The 15063-nt window shown below is 39.2% G+C and overlaps 2 protein-coding genes across 4 annotated transcripts; both read right to left on the reverse strand.

The window, feature by feature from the left end:
- Window positions 1–542: 542 nt before the first annotated feature.
- On the reverse strand, window positions 543–2724 carry LOC113308546 (protein MHF1 homolog). The gene is made up of 4 exons (XM_026557011.1): window positions 2560–2724; window positions 2395–2468; window positions 1292–1372; window positions 543–941 (listed from the first exon to the last, which is right to left on the reverse strand). The coding sequence occupies exons 1-4, from the start codon at window positions 2667–2669 to the stop codon at window positions 799–801; spliced, it is 408 nt and encodes a 135-aa protein (XP_026412796.1). The 5' UTR covers window positions 2670–2724; the 3' UTR covers window positions 543–798.
- Window positions 2725–3167: 443 nt separating this feature from the next.
- LOC113310025 (nucleolar and coiled-body phosphoprotein 1-like) lies at window positions 3168–8022 on the reverse strand. 3 transcript variants are annotated; one of them, XM_026558565.1, is made up of 9 exons: window positions 7767–8021; window positions 7280–7534; window positions 6809–7069; window positions 6386–6420; window positions 6216–6290; window positions 5819–5972; window positions 4911–5731; window positions 3739–4786; window positions 3168–3544 (listed from the first exon to the last, which is right to left on the reverse strand). In XM_026558565.1, exons 1-8 carry the CDS (start codon window positions 7864–7866, stop codon window positions 3782–3784), a joined length of 2706 nt encoding a protein of 901 aa, XP_026414350.1. In that variant the 5' UTR covers window positions 7867–8021; the 3' UTR covers window positions 3168–3544; window positions 3739–3781. The 3 variants fall into 3 exon arrangements, with proteins under 3 accessions (XP_026414350.1, XP_026414351.1, XP_026414349.1); XM_026558566.1 differs by lacking the exon at window positions 3168–3544 and having other exon boundaries at window positions 3579–4786; window positions 4911–5725; window positions 7767–8022; XM_026558564.1 differs by lacking the exon at window positions 3168–3544 and having other exon boundaries at window positions 3579–4786.
- Between the last annotated feature and the right edge of the window lie 7041 nt (window positions 8023–15063).

Here is a 15063-nt window from a genome sequence, read left to right on the forward strand (position 1 = left end):
TACCCACCCTACCCGTTGTGCAGCCCTATGTAGGTACCAGTTTATGAAGAATGAGGGTGAGAGACTTACTAGAAGGAAGGAACAAGGCAGGAAAAAAAAGGGGTCGCATCAGGAATCGAACCACTGACCTCATACAGATAAGGGCTTTTAACTCTTTTAACTGTTAGATTGTCATTTCCACTTTACACTATAGTTTTTAGTCCCACAGGGAATAGATTACAACGTCTGCTTTGCTTTTTGTGCCGAAACACTTGACAACTCATCAGCGATTCAAGTGTACTGGTGGTGTGGCTTGATATTGTCAGCGGTTAGCCATGCTGTGGCTGCACGGTGGTGATTTTGCCATTTTTTTATTCTTTTTTTTTTGACTTTTTCATATTTTTTTTGATGGACCATGTTTTTTTTAAATTGGGGATGTGAATACAAGATACCAACATTCACTTCCTTTTCGCAGCTACACCCATTTTACATCATTTGTACAAAGTACTGCCATCGAAATTCGGATTCAGAACCAAGAAAATAATTCCTCTTCATGAGCTTCTTGTTCTTCTTAAAAAATCAGACAAAACTCTAAAGACAGCAAGAAACAATCTCTGCAAGAATCATCATAAGAAGTAAGTACAACTATTACTACCAGTCAAGAAGACCAATGGCATCATAAAGTTGAAGATTAACATGGTGACGATCCTAGTAAGAACGGGAAATATACATACGAGTTTGAGGCCATTTTCAGATAGGGTGCGTAACACATTGTTCACGGCACTACTACTAAAAGAAGAAAAAGAAAATGGATAGGGATCATGATATATGAAGTGCCGCAGAGGGAGTTTTGTCTTCCTTCTTTGAAGTTTTCTTCCGCTTCTTCTCAGGTTGGGGTTCTTTCCCCTTCAATTCAGAGCTGAAAAGCCTCAATGACGAGGCCAGATGTTCGTTCCTATGGGCTGCAACCAAACCAGGAGCAGTGTATTAGTACTAATGTTGAACAGCAACAGCTATTCAAGGAATAACTAAAGAGTAATATCTCCAGAAAGACTAGGTAAAATGTGTTGCGAGGAAAGGAACGATTTGGTAGTTACAAATGTACCCTCAGCAATGCACTTGAGTACATATTTAAACACAGAGTTGAAGAGTAAACCATAGCTAAAAGGAATATATCTAGTCGCGTTACGCGCTAAAGATAAGTGTGACATACTGCTCCAACACATTGAGTGCAGAAACCAGAAAATGGTTGAAATTATATCAGTTTCCCTAATAAGACATTTTTAAAATTAAAACAAGTTGATACACTTACCAGAAAGTATAACATCGTCCATGTTCACAGACTTGCGACCTGCATGCTGTGCAAATAGCTCTAGGTCCTTGGCCAACTGTTCTGATTTCCACAAGAATACCCTCCATTAGTTTCACACTTGTCAAAGAGAAGGCAGTTTTACACACAAGAGACATAAACTAGAAACTAACTCCATGCAGAGTCTTATGGACACAATGGTAAAAAACTTGAGAGAGACCCTAAAAGGCTTTTCAAACTGTAAAAAGAGGAAGAAGACATTCAAAATTTTATAGTAGGAAATTTCATTCAATAACTAAGAGCCAAGAGTTTCATTTTTGATACAAAAGGAGAGAGACCTTTTGTGGTGGCACATCACCCAACTCTTATTTCCTTATATATTCTATGTCCTAACTGTAATAAGGGTGAAGACATGCCAGAGAAGATGCAAATCCACACAGAAATCCTAAGCTCTTAGCTGTTTGGAAAAGATGAAACGCGATGAAGGTTTGTTTCATGTGTGTTCATGTAAGTAATAGAGATGAAAGGTACGGTTATTCTCTACACAGTTTACTCTCCAATTTTCTCACAACTGGAAGCATGTAATGCATTGTGCAGGAATTGAAGTATTCAAATTTTTGCAATCGTATTCAGTTTATGCATCTGCTCGTGAGAGGTACAGTAAGTGCCTTATGAAGCCCTACGAAGCATGGACTACAAGATACATTGGTAATTATGCGAATATATATGGCAGTTGGACAGGTCGCAAAGTCGTGATAATTGTTTATGTAGTAGGTTGATACGGCCAATGCGCCAACACAACTGTATCCGTCTGTCTGTATCTGTATAGTGAGAAGTTCATCCTTGTAAAACATAGCTGCTAAATTCTGTCTTAACAGTGCACATGGTAAAAGGAAATTCTACAATGTGATTGTTATAAGAAAAGGGTTAGGAAAATGAGGAAATGGAATTGCTGAAATTACAAAGGCATCGCCGCCACGTTGATCTACAACTCTACATAAAGGATACAGAAAATAAACCATTCTCATACATGTGAGTTACAACTTGTGCAAAAAAAAAATGAACATGAACATGAACAACAAGAAAATGTGACTTTTAGGATTAACCTGAAAATTTGAAGGCAAGATCAGAAATACAACCCATGACTTGCTCAGATACCTCCATATTGTTCTTCTTGCCCGTTCAAATTTCAGTAAGTTCATGGATTGAGACAAATTAAAAAAACCTTTGGAATGAGAAAATTGAAAATGAAATTGAATTTATAGAAACCTTCAGCTTCAGCAATTTTGATAACAGAAAGGCGGAATCTATCTTTCAAGACATTCCTAGTTGATTCTTCTTCTTCTTCTCTCTCGAAATCACTGTCGTCTCTTTCATCCATTGATTTGAAATTCTAGGGTTTCGCTGCTCGTTTGTTACTGTAAAGAGCGAGGGGAATAAACAAGCGGGAAAACATCCCAGTGTTGGGCTTGGGTGCCCAAGTGCCTTATAGGGTGGTTCGATAGACTTTTCGAAAAGTCAAAAGTTCATTCCGCGTCAATTTTGAAATGACTTTTACAAGCAACGATTTTCTTTTCTGCTTTTCACTGCTGAAATTGATTTTTAATTCTGAAAGGAAAAACACTTTTACTTTTTGTATCCAAACATGCTCTTATTTTAGTTATCTGATATAAATTGGAGGGCCGATGCCAGAATGGCGACTGAGAAGATGGTCTTTGGTAAGATGCAAAAGTGATGCTCCAATAGAGATGGAGTTGTCTAGTATTTACAAGTATCAAGAGATTTTTCATGTTTTGATTTTTCATCCACGCCCACTGGCAGTGGTCCTCTATATTTACTGGGAAAACATTTTTCTCAACAAGCAAAAAGTGAAAAAGTATTCCAGCAATTTGAAATATCTAACTCAGGAGGAATCGAGCTACATGTCCACTTTTCTTTCCAGCAATTTGAAATACCAAACTGAGGAATTGAGTTACATGTCCACTTTTCTTTTGCTGCAGTGCTTAGAGCTTCTTCAAACAATTTTTTTACCACCACCTCAGTTTAGTGTTTAGACTGAGTTACATGTCCACTTCAACGCTCTTGATAACTCCAACTGTAGCACAGTTTGCCTCATCCCTCCCAGCAAAACGCCCAAGTGGCGGGGACATGAGAAGATTCTCCACCACCATGGATTTGGTGGGAAGCATCTTCACAAACCTGAGCATACCGTGTTTCAAGAACTTAGGCTACCTTTCGAGTTCCTTTCCAGCTAGCCTGTCAATGTTTATAAAAATCGAACCAAACTTTACAGTAATGTGGGATGTGTGCCAGTCAAGGAAGAATCGAAGTCATGAAGAGAAAACCAGGCAATCATTAAGGTGCTGGTACAGCTCAGTCAAGTACATCTGTGGATTGTTATCTAAATATATGATTACAAGGAAATGCTAGAAACAGCCGTACTAGATTACCTTATCATCAGAACTACTTGCAAACTGCAATAGTTTAGCTGTTCTAGTTCTGTGTGTCCAAGGCAACAGCAATTGACTGTGATGCATCCACCGTAGATTCTGATTCTGACTCAAAGGGCTCACTCTTATTGCATAAAGAAATATTGTCTGCCAAAGGAGCTCTTGTGCTATATAGAATTTCCACGGTGTTTGGGGAAAGACAGAGATGATTAAGCTTTGCTGAAATCTTTTCAAGCTCCTCCTGATCATGGTCAAGAAGAGTGCAGGTATTAGAAGATACTACCACTGCATCACCAAGATCATGTTCGTTATGGGTGTCTTTCTTTCCTATTGGCTCCTCGATAACTTCCATGTTCAGATCCACTGCTGCTACTTGTTTAACCAAACCATCAACTTGATCATCAGTACAAGATAAATTTTCCTTTTCATTGTTCTTTTGTAGTAAATCCGAGCTATCTCTAGGATGCCCTTGCTCATCCAGAGGCATTTCACCTGATGTCTTAGAAGGGGTCATGCTACCAACAAAGCTTTCCTCAGATACCAGAGTTTCTCCTTCTCCAGAAGGAACAATAACATCACTTACAACACCAGTGCTATTCTTAGAAGAATGTTGAATATCCATCTTCTCTTCATTTGCAACAGAACCCTGATCAACAGGGATGATGTTTGGCAATTCTCCAACATCCAAAGATTTACAATGTTCTGTTTGGAGGGTTCCTGAAGATGGGTGCTTCTGAACTTCTAAAGCTGTATCACAATTATCCTGTAGTTTTGCAGAAGCATCCGGTAACTTGGGCGAATCAAGAGATAATTCTTGGAGTTGTTCCGAAGATGCATACTTTTTGCTTGAAGCAGAAGGTACTACAGAATCTAACTTAATGCTACCTGCTGGCTTTACACTCCTTCCCTCTTGAAGCTTATTAACCTTCGTATTGACAAGTTCCTCACTGGGGGTAACAGGTCGAGATTCTCCAGACCCAGTAAGACCATTTCGTGCGCTAGAACGAGATTGTGAACCACCCAGTGGAGTACTTAGTAAAGATTTTTCCTGAAATAGTTAAAATAAAAATAGAATCAACAAATAAAAATAGCCAAAAAATAGCTGAGAACTGTAAGAGATGTACTGAAAAGAAAAATATAAATGGTTAAAATGAAGAGAAGCAAACAGGTACCGCATCAAAAAATCCAATTTTTGGTGATGGCATTCGGAGGCCTGACGGTTTACAGGCTTTGGAGCCATTTGCTGATGCTGTATTTGAAACTAAAGCAGATACCGCAGAAGCTTTCTTGGTGCCTTGATTCAGAGAGGATTTATCAGAAGGTGGGGGAATTTCCACATTTGATGCTTGGGAAGCATGGCTCTCTCTACGCAGAGAAGATATTTTGCGAGGAGAATGAACACCCACATTAGTGGGTCCCTTGCGAGGAGTAGTATGACTAACATTTGCAGATCCTGCGCGAGGACGACTACCAACAGCATTTGCTGATCCTCCGCGGGGAGAATTAACACCAATATTTGTGGATCCTCGGTGGGGGGTACTGATACCAGCATTTGCCTTTGATCCATAAGTCAGAGTAGAAGTTGATGAAGAGGACTCAGTAGACCAGCCGTCAATTGAGCTGGAAGGTGATATGTTAGAAGGGAGCTTGGGCTTTGGAATCGAATTTAGATATGCTGTGAGACGAGAATTTTCAGGACCAGTTCTAGCTTTTGAGGAGATCCGTAAGGGGTTTTTGAGGGTTGGCTTAGAGACAGGAGCTACATTCTTGGAATCGGGTTTACTTCTCAAAGACTTTAAGGGGGATTTTGCAGTAGAATCAGAGGAAGTGCTACCACTTGTGGTAAATGAAGAACAAGAAGCTGATGGCTTCATTTTGGTAGTCGAGGGAGAATCTGAAGATGATTTTGGGCTAGGCGCAAGCCTAGAAGTAACACTTGAGCGCAGCAAACTGGGCTTCTTAAGAACAGCGGCAGTTTGTCCCTTACCTGTGACTGAGATGATAATAGTGAGATGAAGTTGTACAAAATACTAAGCATAAAGACTGTAACATGGAATCTTGTTGACCGCTAGATTTTTACCTGAAGCAGTTTTTTGAGTGTTATTATCAATTTTGACACGGCTGGGAGCAAATGTAGTCTTCTTCGTTGGAGCTGCGGAGATTGGATTGGCCCTGCCTGCTATCTTCGGCGGTTTAAGAGACGATGAGGTTGGCTCACCACTTCTTGCAGCAAGCTTTAATCCATAAAAGATACAGAAGATTAATAATTACAACAACTAGCTCTTAGATAGTTCTGCACTGTGTGGAAGGTATGCATCTCTAGTTAACAATTACATAGGCCACTGCCCAAGAGATTTTGACAGTTCAGGGAATATCACCAATCTGGTATATCCAGATTGAATTGTGTGAACCATGTGCAATGATTAATAGTATGAACATAAAGTTCAGTATTTCCTACTTCGGAGGTTCAAACTTGCCTGTGTAACTCGTGGACGAACTATAGCCTCCTTCGTGTTCACACTTTGCCTCTTGGAAGCAACAACAGGTTTCATCTGAAATTTTATAAAGAATTTGAGTTATTAAAGATTGACGGAAAGAACCTGACATGCCAAAACGGAGTTGGAAAAGTGTGATCTAGATAAATTACCTTGTTTCTACCAGCAAGCTCTGCCTTCTTCGGAGCTGAATAATAACAATTGTTAGCTTGTTGATAAACACAAAAATGAAAAAGGCAGACACGACTCAGCAAATGCAAAAGAAGCCCATCTCCATAACCTTGTACCGTTGGAGACAATCAACGTATGCCTCATTGGTTGGTCACTTTAATGTAGTGAGCACTTAGGCAAAATTTAACATTATCAGGTGGTACTAACTCCTAACCCCTTACGCCTTACCTCTAGTTCTAGCATTAACTTCAAGTGGTCAGGAGTTGAGATAGATTTATGCAAATAAGCCTAAAAAGAAAGCCACGCCTGTCTATAATACACTGCCAGGCCTTCGCTTGGCACAACTGTTTAGTCCTGAAATGAATTCAGACCTACATTTAAGAGCAGGTTTTCAAAATACAAACCTGACACTCCTGGTATCACTTTGCTGTTTGCATTAGCCACATTGGGCAATTTACTGGACCTCTGAATGGACGCCCTTACATCTTCAAAGAAATCAACTTCAAAGCTTTCTCGTGTCAAACTGTCACCATCTAACGTAGAGTTGAACGTCGAGCTTGACTCTGCAGACCTCCGCACATCTTCTTGGATTCCCGGTAGCGTGCTTGGTGCTGCCTTCCTCATTCCATTACTTATAAAAGACAACTCTTCAGCGTCTAGTACACCTGAACGTTTCAAAAATTTGTCACAAAGTCCATGTCAATAAAGATACCAGTTTATAAGCTTCGTCAGACGTGTTTATGTAAATCTAAAGTGTATTACATATAAATAATGAATGATGAAGAAAGTTCCTACACATGACCATGCATACAGCAGGGATTCTTATGTCAAAACCTTGTACAAATATCAAAACTACGATGAATACAAAACCATACCATCATTTGTAAAAAAAGCACTATCCCACGCCAAACTTTTCCGCAAATTACACTTGCCATTTTTTCTAGATCTTCCTCCTGTTTCTTTCTGGTCCATTTGTCCCTGGCCATCTCCATCATCCCTTGTATTAGGATTAGGATCCCCAGTCTCCGACAAATCAAAGCAATCATCCTTACCATCCCCCCTTTCCTCAGCATCTCCAACCACAAACAAATCAAAACAATCATCCTCATTTTGATTTTCTTCTCCAAACCCTGTCACAATTTTAACCTCATCAAATTTCGCAGCTGAAAGAACAATGTAATCTGATAACATCTTAAACCTACCAAACAAATTGAAAAAAAATAAGATCTCCCAAGTTAAACCCAAAAAAATTCATAGAAACCCAAGCAAGAACCCAAAATTCTGAACCCTAAAATCCATTATCAAGACATAATAAAAAAAATTACAGTGAACAGTTGAAGAGAGGATTAAAATGATAATTACCAGGAGTGGAGATGAGGCAATCATCTTCAGAACAAACATCAATAAGATGAAGAGGATCAACATTTACTAGATCGTTCATCATCTCTGTATTTTCAGCCATTGTTTAGAGATTTTTGAAACCCTAGATCTTGAAAATGATTTAAACTAAATATAGAAAAGAAAACAAAAAGGAAAATTGGATCGATTTATTTGATAATGGGAGTTGTGGGTTTTGTTAGAGGAGATAATAACAAGATTTGAATTTGTAGAAACAAATTATTGTTGTAATGAAAAGACCGACGGATTGAGATAAAGATTTTGTTTTTATTTAGAGACCCTTGAACTATTTAAATTTTATGGACAATTAGAGGAGCGGGAGATTTTGGTTTAGCACCCTTATTACTTTATTATTGGAAATAGTGGACACGTCTGCTGCGACAACACGTCTGAGATATGTGTATCAAAAAGTGAGGAGGAATCCTCATTTCTAAAGAGCATGCTAGTGGTGAGCATAGTTTACCACATTTTTCTACATGCTAGTAACGGGTATATATAGAGTATGATAGTAAAATTTTGTTAGGTTATAGTTGTTAGCTAGGCTGCAGATATTATACAATGACGTGGTAAGCGTTTTTTCATATCTGAAATTCTTCTCTTGAGCACGAAGAGGTTATCCACGTTTTTGGATAAACACGTATAGTTCAGTCTCAATTTACTAGTCGTGAGTATGTTTGAGAAGATGAGAAAGACGATTGTACCCTAGGTGAGGTTTATGCCTCAGTATTGGCTTGTCAAAGACTCTTCTGACAATATGGTTCATCTTGGATTATCATGAGGTTGTTTGAAGGTTAAATCATGAGATTGAGTCTCTTCAGATTCATCTAGGACATGTTTGAGACAGAGAGGCAGGCTTGTAAATGTCTCTATTAGACGTTGGCTCACTTGTCTTTGACCAGCGTATCTCACAGGGATGTGCTGGGAGTCGGTCATGACTATGTCTATATAGTGGGACCGACATGACCACTTGTATCTTGAAAGGATGTTATTGGAGTATGTCTAGTTGATTAACCAGTTGTATCTCGCGGAGACGTTTTAGGAATCATCCAAGAGGCCTCAGTAAGTCGAGTCGGGGTCTAGAGTAGACATGACCAGACAGTATCTCGCAAAGATGCGTTAGGAATTAGTCTCTGATCTCAAGTACGGGCGAGTCGTGCTTACGAGAAACGGATGTCTCCACTCATGCTCATAGGTCACTCGTGGACGTTTTATGAGTTTACAAAGCCTACATGACCAGTAATGTCTCGACGGGGAAGTATACCAGGAACCATGGCATCACGACTATATATTACTAACCTCGAACATAAGGATGATGTGTTTGTTGATGCCGATACGTCTTCAGGTTCTTCAGAGTAACACGAACAAGTCACAACATTTTAATTGTCCGTAGTGTAACCTAACAAAGTTGACTCTAATAATCTAATCAAACAACTTCCAATTTTGGAGCTAAAATATGACAAGCAAACTTGATATACGAAATCTTGGAGGTTTCAACCAAGCAATGGTCTAAAAATTGTCTTATTTGGAAAGAATTCTCTTCATATAGGTTTTAGTCAGAAATCTCAGATTTAAGACACTTATAAAGAATGGATGTAGATTCTTCATAAGAAAGCCAATTTGAGTCCCCCGCCTAGACTTTAAAGATAATATGATTTTTTTTAATGCAAAAAAGAATGACTTAATTCCGAGTTCGTTAGGTTAGTCAAACCCATGTATACTTTTGACTTCAGATATCCCACTTAAAATTTCAGGAGTTTTTCAGATTGCACTTACTTTGGTGTTGGAACCACATCTCCTAGCATGTTTGTCCGTTTGATGCGCTCTTTTGGTATGTTGCATTAAAGACATTGGAAAACATATTCATTTAATAGAGTACCCTCGAATTCCTCACACATTGTTGCCAGTTGTCAAGTCTTCACGTTGGACCGTGTGGCCATCTCTAAAGGAGTCCTTGTTTTGTTTAAACTCTTAAATCGTCGATACTTTTAGAAAATGACTCATTCATGACTTATCCTTCTTGGGGTTTAGATTCTCCTCAAGTCTCGACTTTACATCTTTTTCCTTTTTCGTTCGATGGAACATATTTTCTTGATTTTTGGAGAGATAAACTTGAATAGATTCACAGGTACTTCTTAGAGAGGGTTTCTCAAGAGTGAGATGAGGATGAGGGAAACCTTGTATTTTAATCATGAGGCTTGAAACCTCTCAAAAGAGACAAACCCTAATTGCATACCATATATATGTATGCCATGTTTCTTCACTCTCTTAGTGTACTTCTTCAAATTCCTCTCTGGTTTGTAGAGTCACATGACAAGCGAGACTTTGATGGAGACAAATACTATTACTGGCGAGAATGAGTCCGACCTCGGTAGAATGGAGATGAGACTGGCTTTATTAAAAGATAATTTCATAGGGTCTTCAAAAAGAAATTTGAGGCGCAAGGAGACAACCAACCGTCCTAGGGTGATTTCTTCGGACCCATGTTTCTTTGACTTCGAATAAGACTCTTTTGGGTGGTGGTAGTAGGGGGGTCCCTAAAAAGTTAATGGAGATATTCAAGATGCCTTGGGAAAATTTTGGCTATATTCCTACCATGGAAGGGATCACTTATGATATTCATCCCTTAATATCATAGTTGGTTATTGGTTGACCATTCTTGATACAGTAAGAGGAATGTTTCTGAACAAAATTACTTTTGATTCACTTAAAGAATCCGGTGATTACCTATAAAATCTTCGCTAGAATGTGCAGTGGTTGAGTAGGCTGGATTGTTAGAGCTAACGTTTCTCTGGGGAGGCCCTGGATATGGAAGAGAGACCAATAGTTGAGGAGACACGAAGGAAAGGATAAAATCCTTATGGAATAAGAGAGTGTTGTTCTCCAAGAGGTAGAGGCTGCTGCTACTAGATGATTTCCTTAAATATTAGTAGTTGTTTTCCGTGTATCTTGCTCGTACGCATCAAGTGAAGTAAGGAAACTTTCATGAACTCTAACTTGATGCAAACCGTATCTTGCTCAATTGCGTATGGGAGTAGGCTAAAAAACCTAAGTTAAATTTGCAATAGGAAGTCCTCCCTTGCGCGACCTTCACTCTGGAGGCTATAAAAAATTCGTTTAATGTTTGATTTCAGTAGTTGACCCTAACTTTCGAACAAAAAATACTCAGCTTTCATATACTAGTGAAAATCCATATTTTGAGATTTGCTGGTCAGTAGTAAATACAAGTGAATTCGAAATCGAAAATCTAAGAATTTTTCAACAACTATGGCTTCCAGTGTTTTGATCATATCTCTTAAATACTCAAAGGAACATCGAGACTTTTTAAGACGTGGTAGAAGGTACATATGGGATTTTTTTTTGTCAAAGGCACATTATCTAATTCTCTACCCATTTTCCCATGCGGTTATCCGACATTGTCCCCACTTAGCCACTGCGGTTATCCGGCAGTGTAGAATTTTTAATGGGCATCCCCGCGGTAATCCAGCAGAAACTTCCCGGATGGTCACCCATCCCTAGATTACTCCTGCCCAAGCACGCTTAAGTGCAAAGTTTTTTGCCAACTCTGGAGCCAATTGTGTTGAAAAGGCCTTGGTGTTAGAAAAGGATAAACCATTACTTATATTCCACTCGGCCAACCACTGCGGAATATCGGGGTATTACAATACCACCACCTTAAATTGGAATCATCCTCGGCTCCAAAATATATTCGCAAGCCCAGATCTCTGACGCTCTCTGCCCCTAAGCACCTGGACCAACCCCGTCTAGCGTACCTTACGACCCTCGGCAGGTGACCTGTCGTCGGCTCTGATACCATTTTTAATGACCCACCCTCCACTGATACTGTCCCTACTTAGCCACTACGGTTATCCGACACTGTGGGGTTTTCAACGGGCGTCGCTGCGGTAATCCAGCAGAAACTTCCAGGCTGGTCACCCATCCATGGATTACTCCCGCCCGAGCACGCTTAACTACAGAGTTTTCTGCCAACTATGGAGCCAATTTTGCTGAAAAGGCTTCGGTGTTAGGAAACCATTACTTATATTCCATTCGACCAACCACTGCCGAGTATACGGGTATTACAAGTAGAGTATAAACCATAGACTCCTCTTAAACCGATTATAAACCCTAGTTTGTCTCATACGTCTAAAGTTGAGGAATGCTTTAAATGTTTCTTCACTGGATATGAATCCTAGCGCACAATTATAAAATCCCAAAACATCTTGTAGCAACAAAATTATTCAGATTTAAATCATCGTATCCCTAGTCAGAATCTGTGATAATTTTTGAATGAAGAGAAGATACTAAAGATGATAAATTTTAAGAGAAGAGAGATGAGGCTTTAATATCTCGAGCTAAGTTCCCCTCACCAATTTGAAGACCGAGCTTTAGTACCCTAGCCCCCAATAATAACATATTGGTATATGTTGTGATGTGGGTGTGAGGACTGAAACGTGCAACAATAAGAGAATAGTCATGTTAATGTGTCTGGTTATCTCCAGTGATGATGTGTCTCACTCTCTAGAGACCCTTGTGTTGATGGTGTCCAAATCTGCTGTTTGAAAATTTGACATGCAGAAGTTTGATGTATGGTCAGTCCCCAATTTGAGATGTGACCAATGGTTCTAATAGATATGGTTATGTTTGATAATTGAAGCAAGAACTTTTTAATACTTGAGATTATAAATGATACTATGCAGGTAAAAGAAGTTTATAGAGAGCCCTGTCGAGAACTTGGCTACATAAATTTTCATGGATAACAAAATGTTTTTGTTCCACCTCTACCAGGTGCCTTGAGAGGGACTCATGTGAACTTTGTAGTAAATCTATAGAGATCTATCTTTATTTTTGAAAATGGTCAACCAAACTTGAGGGTAGTAGACGTCTTCTAGTACTAACCGAGCAGTGAAAAAACTTTATATCTAGTCGGACACTCGATTTTTGTTGACATTTTTGATGGGAGAATTCTCTGAAATCCACTAGGTACGTTCGCAAGTGGCGAGTCTTGTCTTAACTCGAGGAAGGTGTACGTGGTCTTGTCACACATAACCCTTCTGAAGTATTCCTATGGGCTGGCTGATCTTCTTGAGAGAAGATGGTTTAACATGACGGGGATGGTGGAAACCGTTTGGATGAGCATATTGCGACTTAAATATTTCTCTTGTTTACTCCGCTGATAACTTTCAGAGTGTTTGCTCCCATGAACATCATAGCTTTATTCTCCTTCGAAATGTTTGGCGGCTTTGAGCAGACGCTGAGGAAGTAGATCTCTTAGAAACTTTGTGAAATCTTGAAAATATTTGAAGTTGAAGATTTTCTAATAGACATATGTATACGAGAAACATGATGTTGATACAGATCTTCATTAATCATAATTATGTTACAAACTGGCCATGGCCACCTAGGGATTTAGTCCCTCCGAGAAGAGTGGAACACTACATCTTGATTGAATGTGGTTATCTTTGACAGTAGGCAGCTCTGTAACACTCTTACTTGGGTCACGAATTTGTTGGAGCCTTTCTGATAACATTATATTGTAAACGATAAAAAGATGAATCTAATGGGAAAAGAACGAGTTCCATCAGATAAGGAATGAAAGAGTTGTGGGTAAAATAGTGAAGCGAAGTAAACTGTATGAGTCTCTTGTGATCGGTTGTTGGGAAGTTACCTAAACAAATTTTGGAGCAAATATTCTTCATAACTTCAAGTTTAAAGAGTATTGCGATCTTTGAGAGTGATGACGCAGGTTGCATGGTTTCACCTTTGCTTTTTCGCGTTCGTTATGAGCTTTATCTTGTCCAGCGAGGCCTACTGAAGAGTGACTCTCGTTCGTGCTACTCTTAGCAATTTTAGTACTCATTCTTTGGGAAACATGAACTCGATCTAGATTTTTTGGACCTATCCCTACTGGTCATTCTACATGTGTCTTCAGATAAGTTAGAATGCCAATCTGAGTTTTTGCAAGATTCTGTTGAGTTCCCGGGAGATGGCTTTGGTGCTTACCCAACATTTTCATGCTTTAGTAGTATATTTTTATAGAAGTAGGTTATTGGGGAATTTTTTCTATGGAGGGAGAGATTCAGGTGATCCAAGATGTCACTAACCTATTCACTAATGCCAAACACTCGTCTGAGAGAAAAAAGTGTTGGTAGGGATAACCCTCTCGACTATGTATGTAGTAGATTTATAGAGATTGAGAATGAGACATTTTTCTGTTTGGATTGGTGGAAGCGGCTTCCTTCCTAATAATAACCATGATTAAGATCTCTAACTGAGTGGCCAACCTCCAACTGGGGTTGCCAAATGTAGTTACCTAAAATCAGTGAGATGATAAAAGTGGAATTTTGGGTTTTGTAAGTGAGTTACGGGAGGTTGAGAACGAACAATCCTCGCCTAAACCGAGATAATTGTCATCCAAGGTCTTCTACAGTCATATGAGAGATTATGGATGATCTTAGGGAGGGAAAAAAATATAATAAAGAGATCAGAGAATAAACTAAGATGAATTTATATTGTTATTCCACATCCTTTACTCTCTCTTGGTGAGAAATAAATCGGTAATTTCTCACCTATGCCGTAGCCATCACACCAATATCCTAATTGATATCCCCAGTTTGTGGATGACTGAGTCAGCCTTTGTAATTATATGTTGGGTAGAGAAAATATTTTTTATAGCCGACGTTGGCCAAGATAAAGAAATATTTTATGATTTGTGAGCATGACTAGGATGAGTCACTTGAAAAGGAAAATACTGCTTAGAAATCGTGTGTAGAGAGAGGAGATGATATTGGGATCTATCTTCTATGGTCGGTCCCATAGGTCACGTTGAGGCCGAATTCTTTCCTGTGGGTCCTTTTGTTGAGCGTGAGAAGCTCAAGGGAATTCATTCACGTGTTTTTTTTTTGATAAATATGTGCAGTTCAGACTCAATTTACTAGTTGTGAGTGTGTTTGAGAAGTTGAGAAAGATGGTTGTACCCTAGGATTATCATCAGGTCGGTTGAGGCTTAGCTCATGAGATTGAGTCTCTTCAGATTCAGCTGGGACATGTTCGAGACAGACAGGGAAGCCTGTAAATGTCTCGATGGGATCTTACCTCACTTGTGTTTGACCATCGTATGTTGCAGGGATGTGTTGGGAGTCGGTTATGACGATGTCCATATTGTGGGGACGACATGATCAGTTGTATCTCGAAAGGATATTGTAGGAGTTTGTCTAGATAAATAACCAGTTGTATCTTGCTGGGATGTTCTAGGAATTATCCA

Source organism: Papaver somniferum, chromosome 9 (assembly GCF_003573695.1).
Source record: "Papaver somniferum cultivar HN1 chromosome 9, ASM357369v1, whole genome shotgun sequence".
NCBI lineage: Eukaryota > Viridiplantae > Streptophyta > Magnoliopsida > Ranunculales > Papaveraceae > Papaver > Papaver somniferum.

What these genes read in the sequence shown, in the direction of transcription:
- LOC113308546 (XM_026557011.1), bottom strand. Translation starts at nt 2,669, where the DNA reads ATGGATGAAAGAGACGACAGTGATTTCGAGAGAGAAGAAGAAGAAGAA. An exon ending in ATCAAAATTGCTGAAGCTGA is followed by an intron (nt 2,469 to 2,559) that starts AGGTTTCTATAA and finishes TGAAATTTGAAC; the next exon opens with GGGCAAGAAGAACAATATGG. An exon ending in TCTTGCCTTCAAATTTTCAG is followed by an intron (nt 1,373 to 2,394) that starts GTTAATCCTAAA and finishes TGTGGAAATCAG; the next exon opens with AACAGTTGGCCAAGGACCTA.
- LOC113310025 (XM_026558565.1), bottom strand. Translation starts at nt 7,866, where the DNA reads ATGGCTGAAAATACAGAGATGATGAACGATCTAGTAAATGTTGATCCT. An exon ending in AGCTTGCTGGTAGAAACAAG is followed by an intron (nt 6,291 to 6,385) that starts GTAATTTATCTA and finishes ATAAAATTTCAG; the next exon opens with ATGAAACCTGTTGTTGCTTC. An exon ending in AAATTGGATTTTTTGATGCG is followed by an intron (nt 4,787 to 4,910) that starts GTACCTGTTTGC and finishes TAACTATTTCAG; the next exon opens with GAAAAATCTTTACTAAGTAC.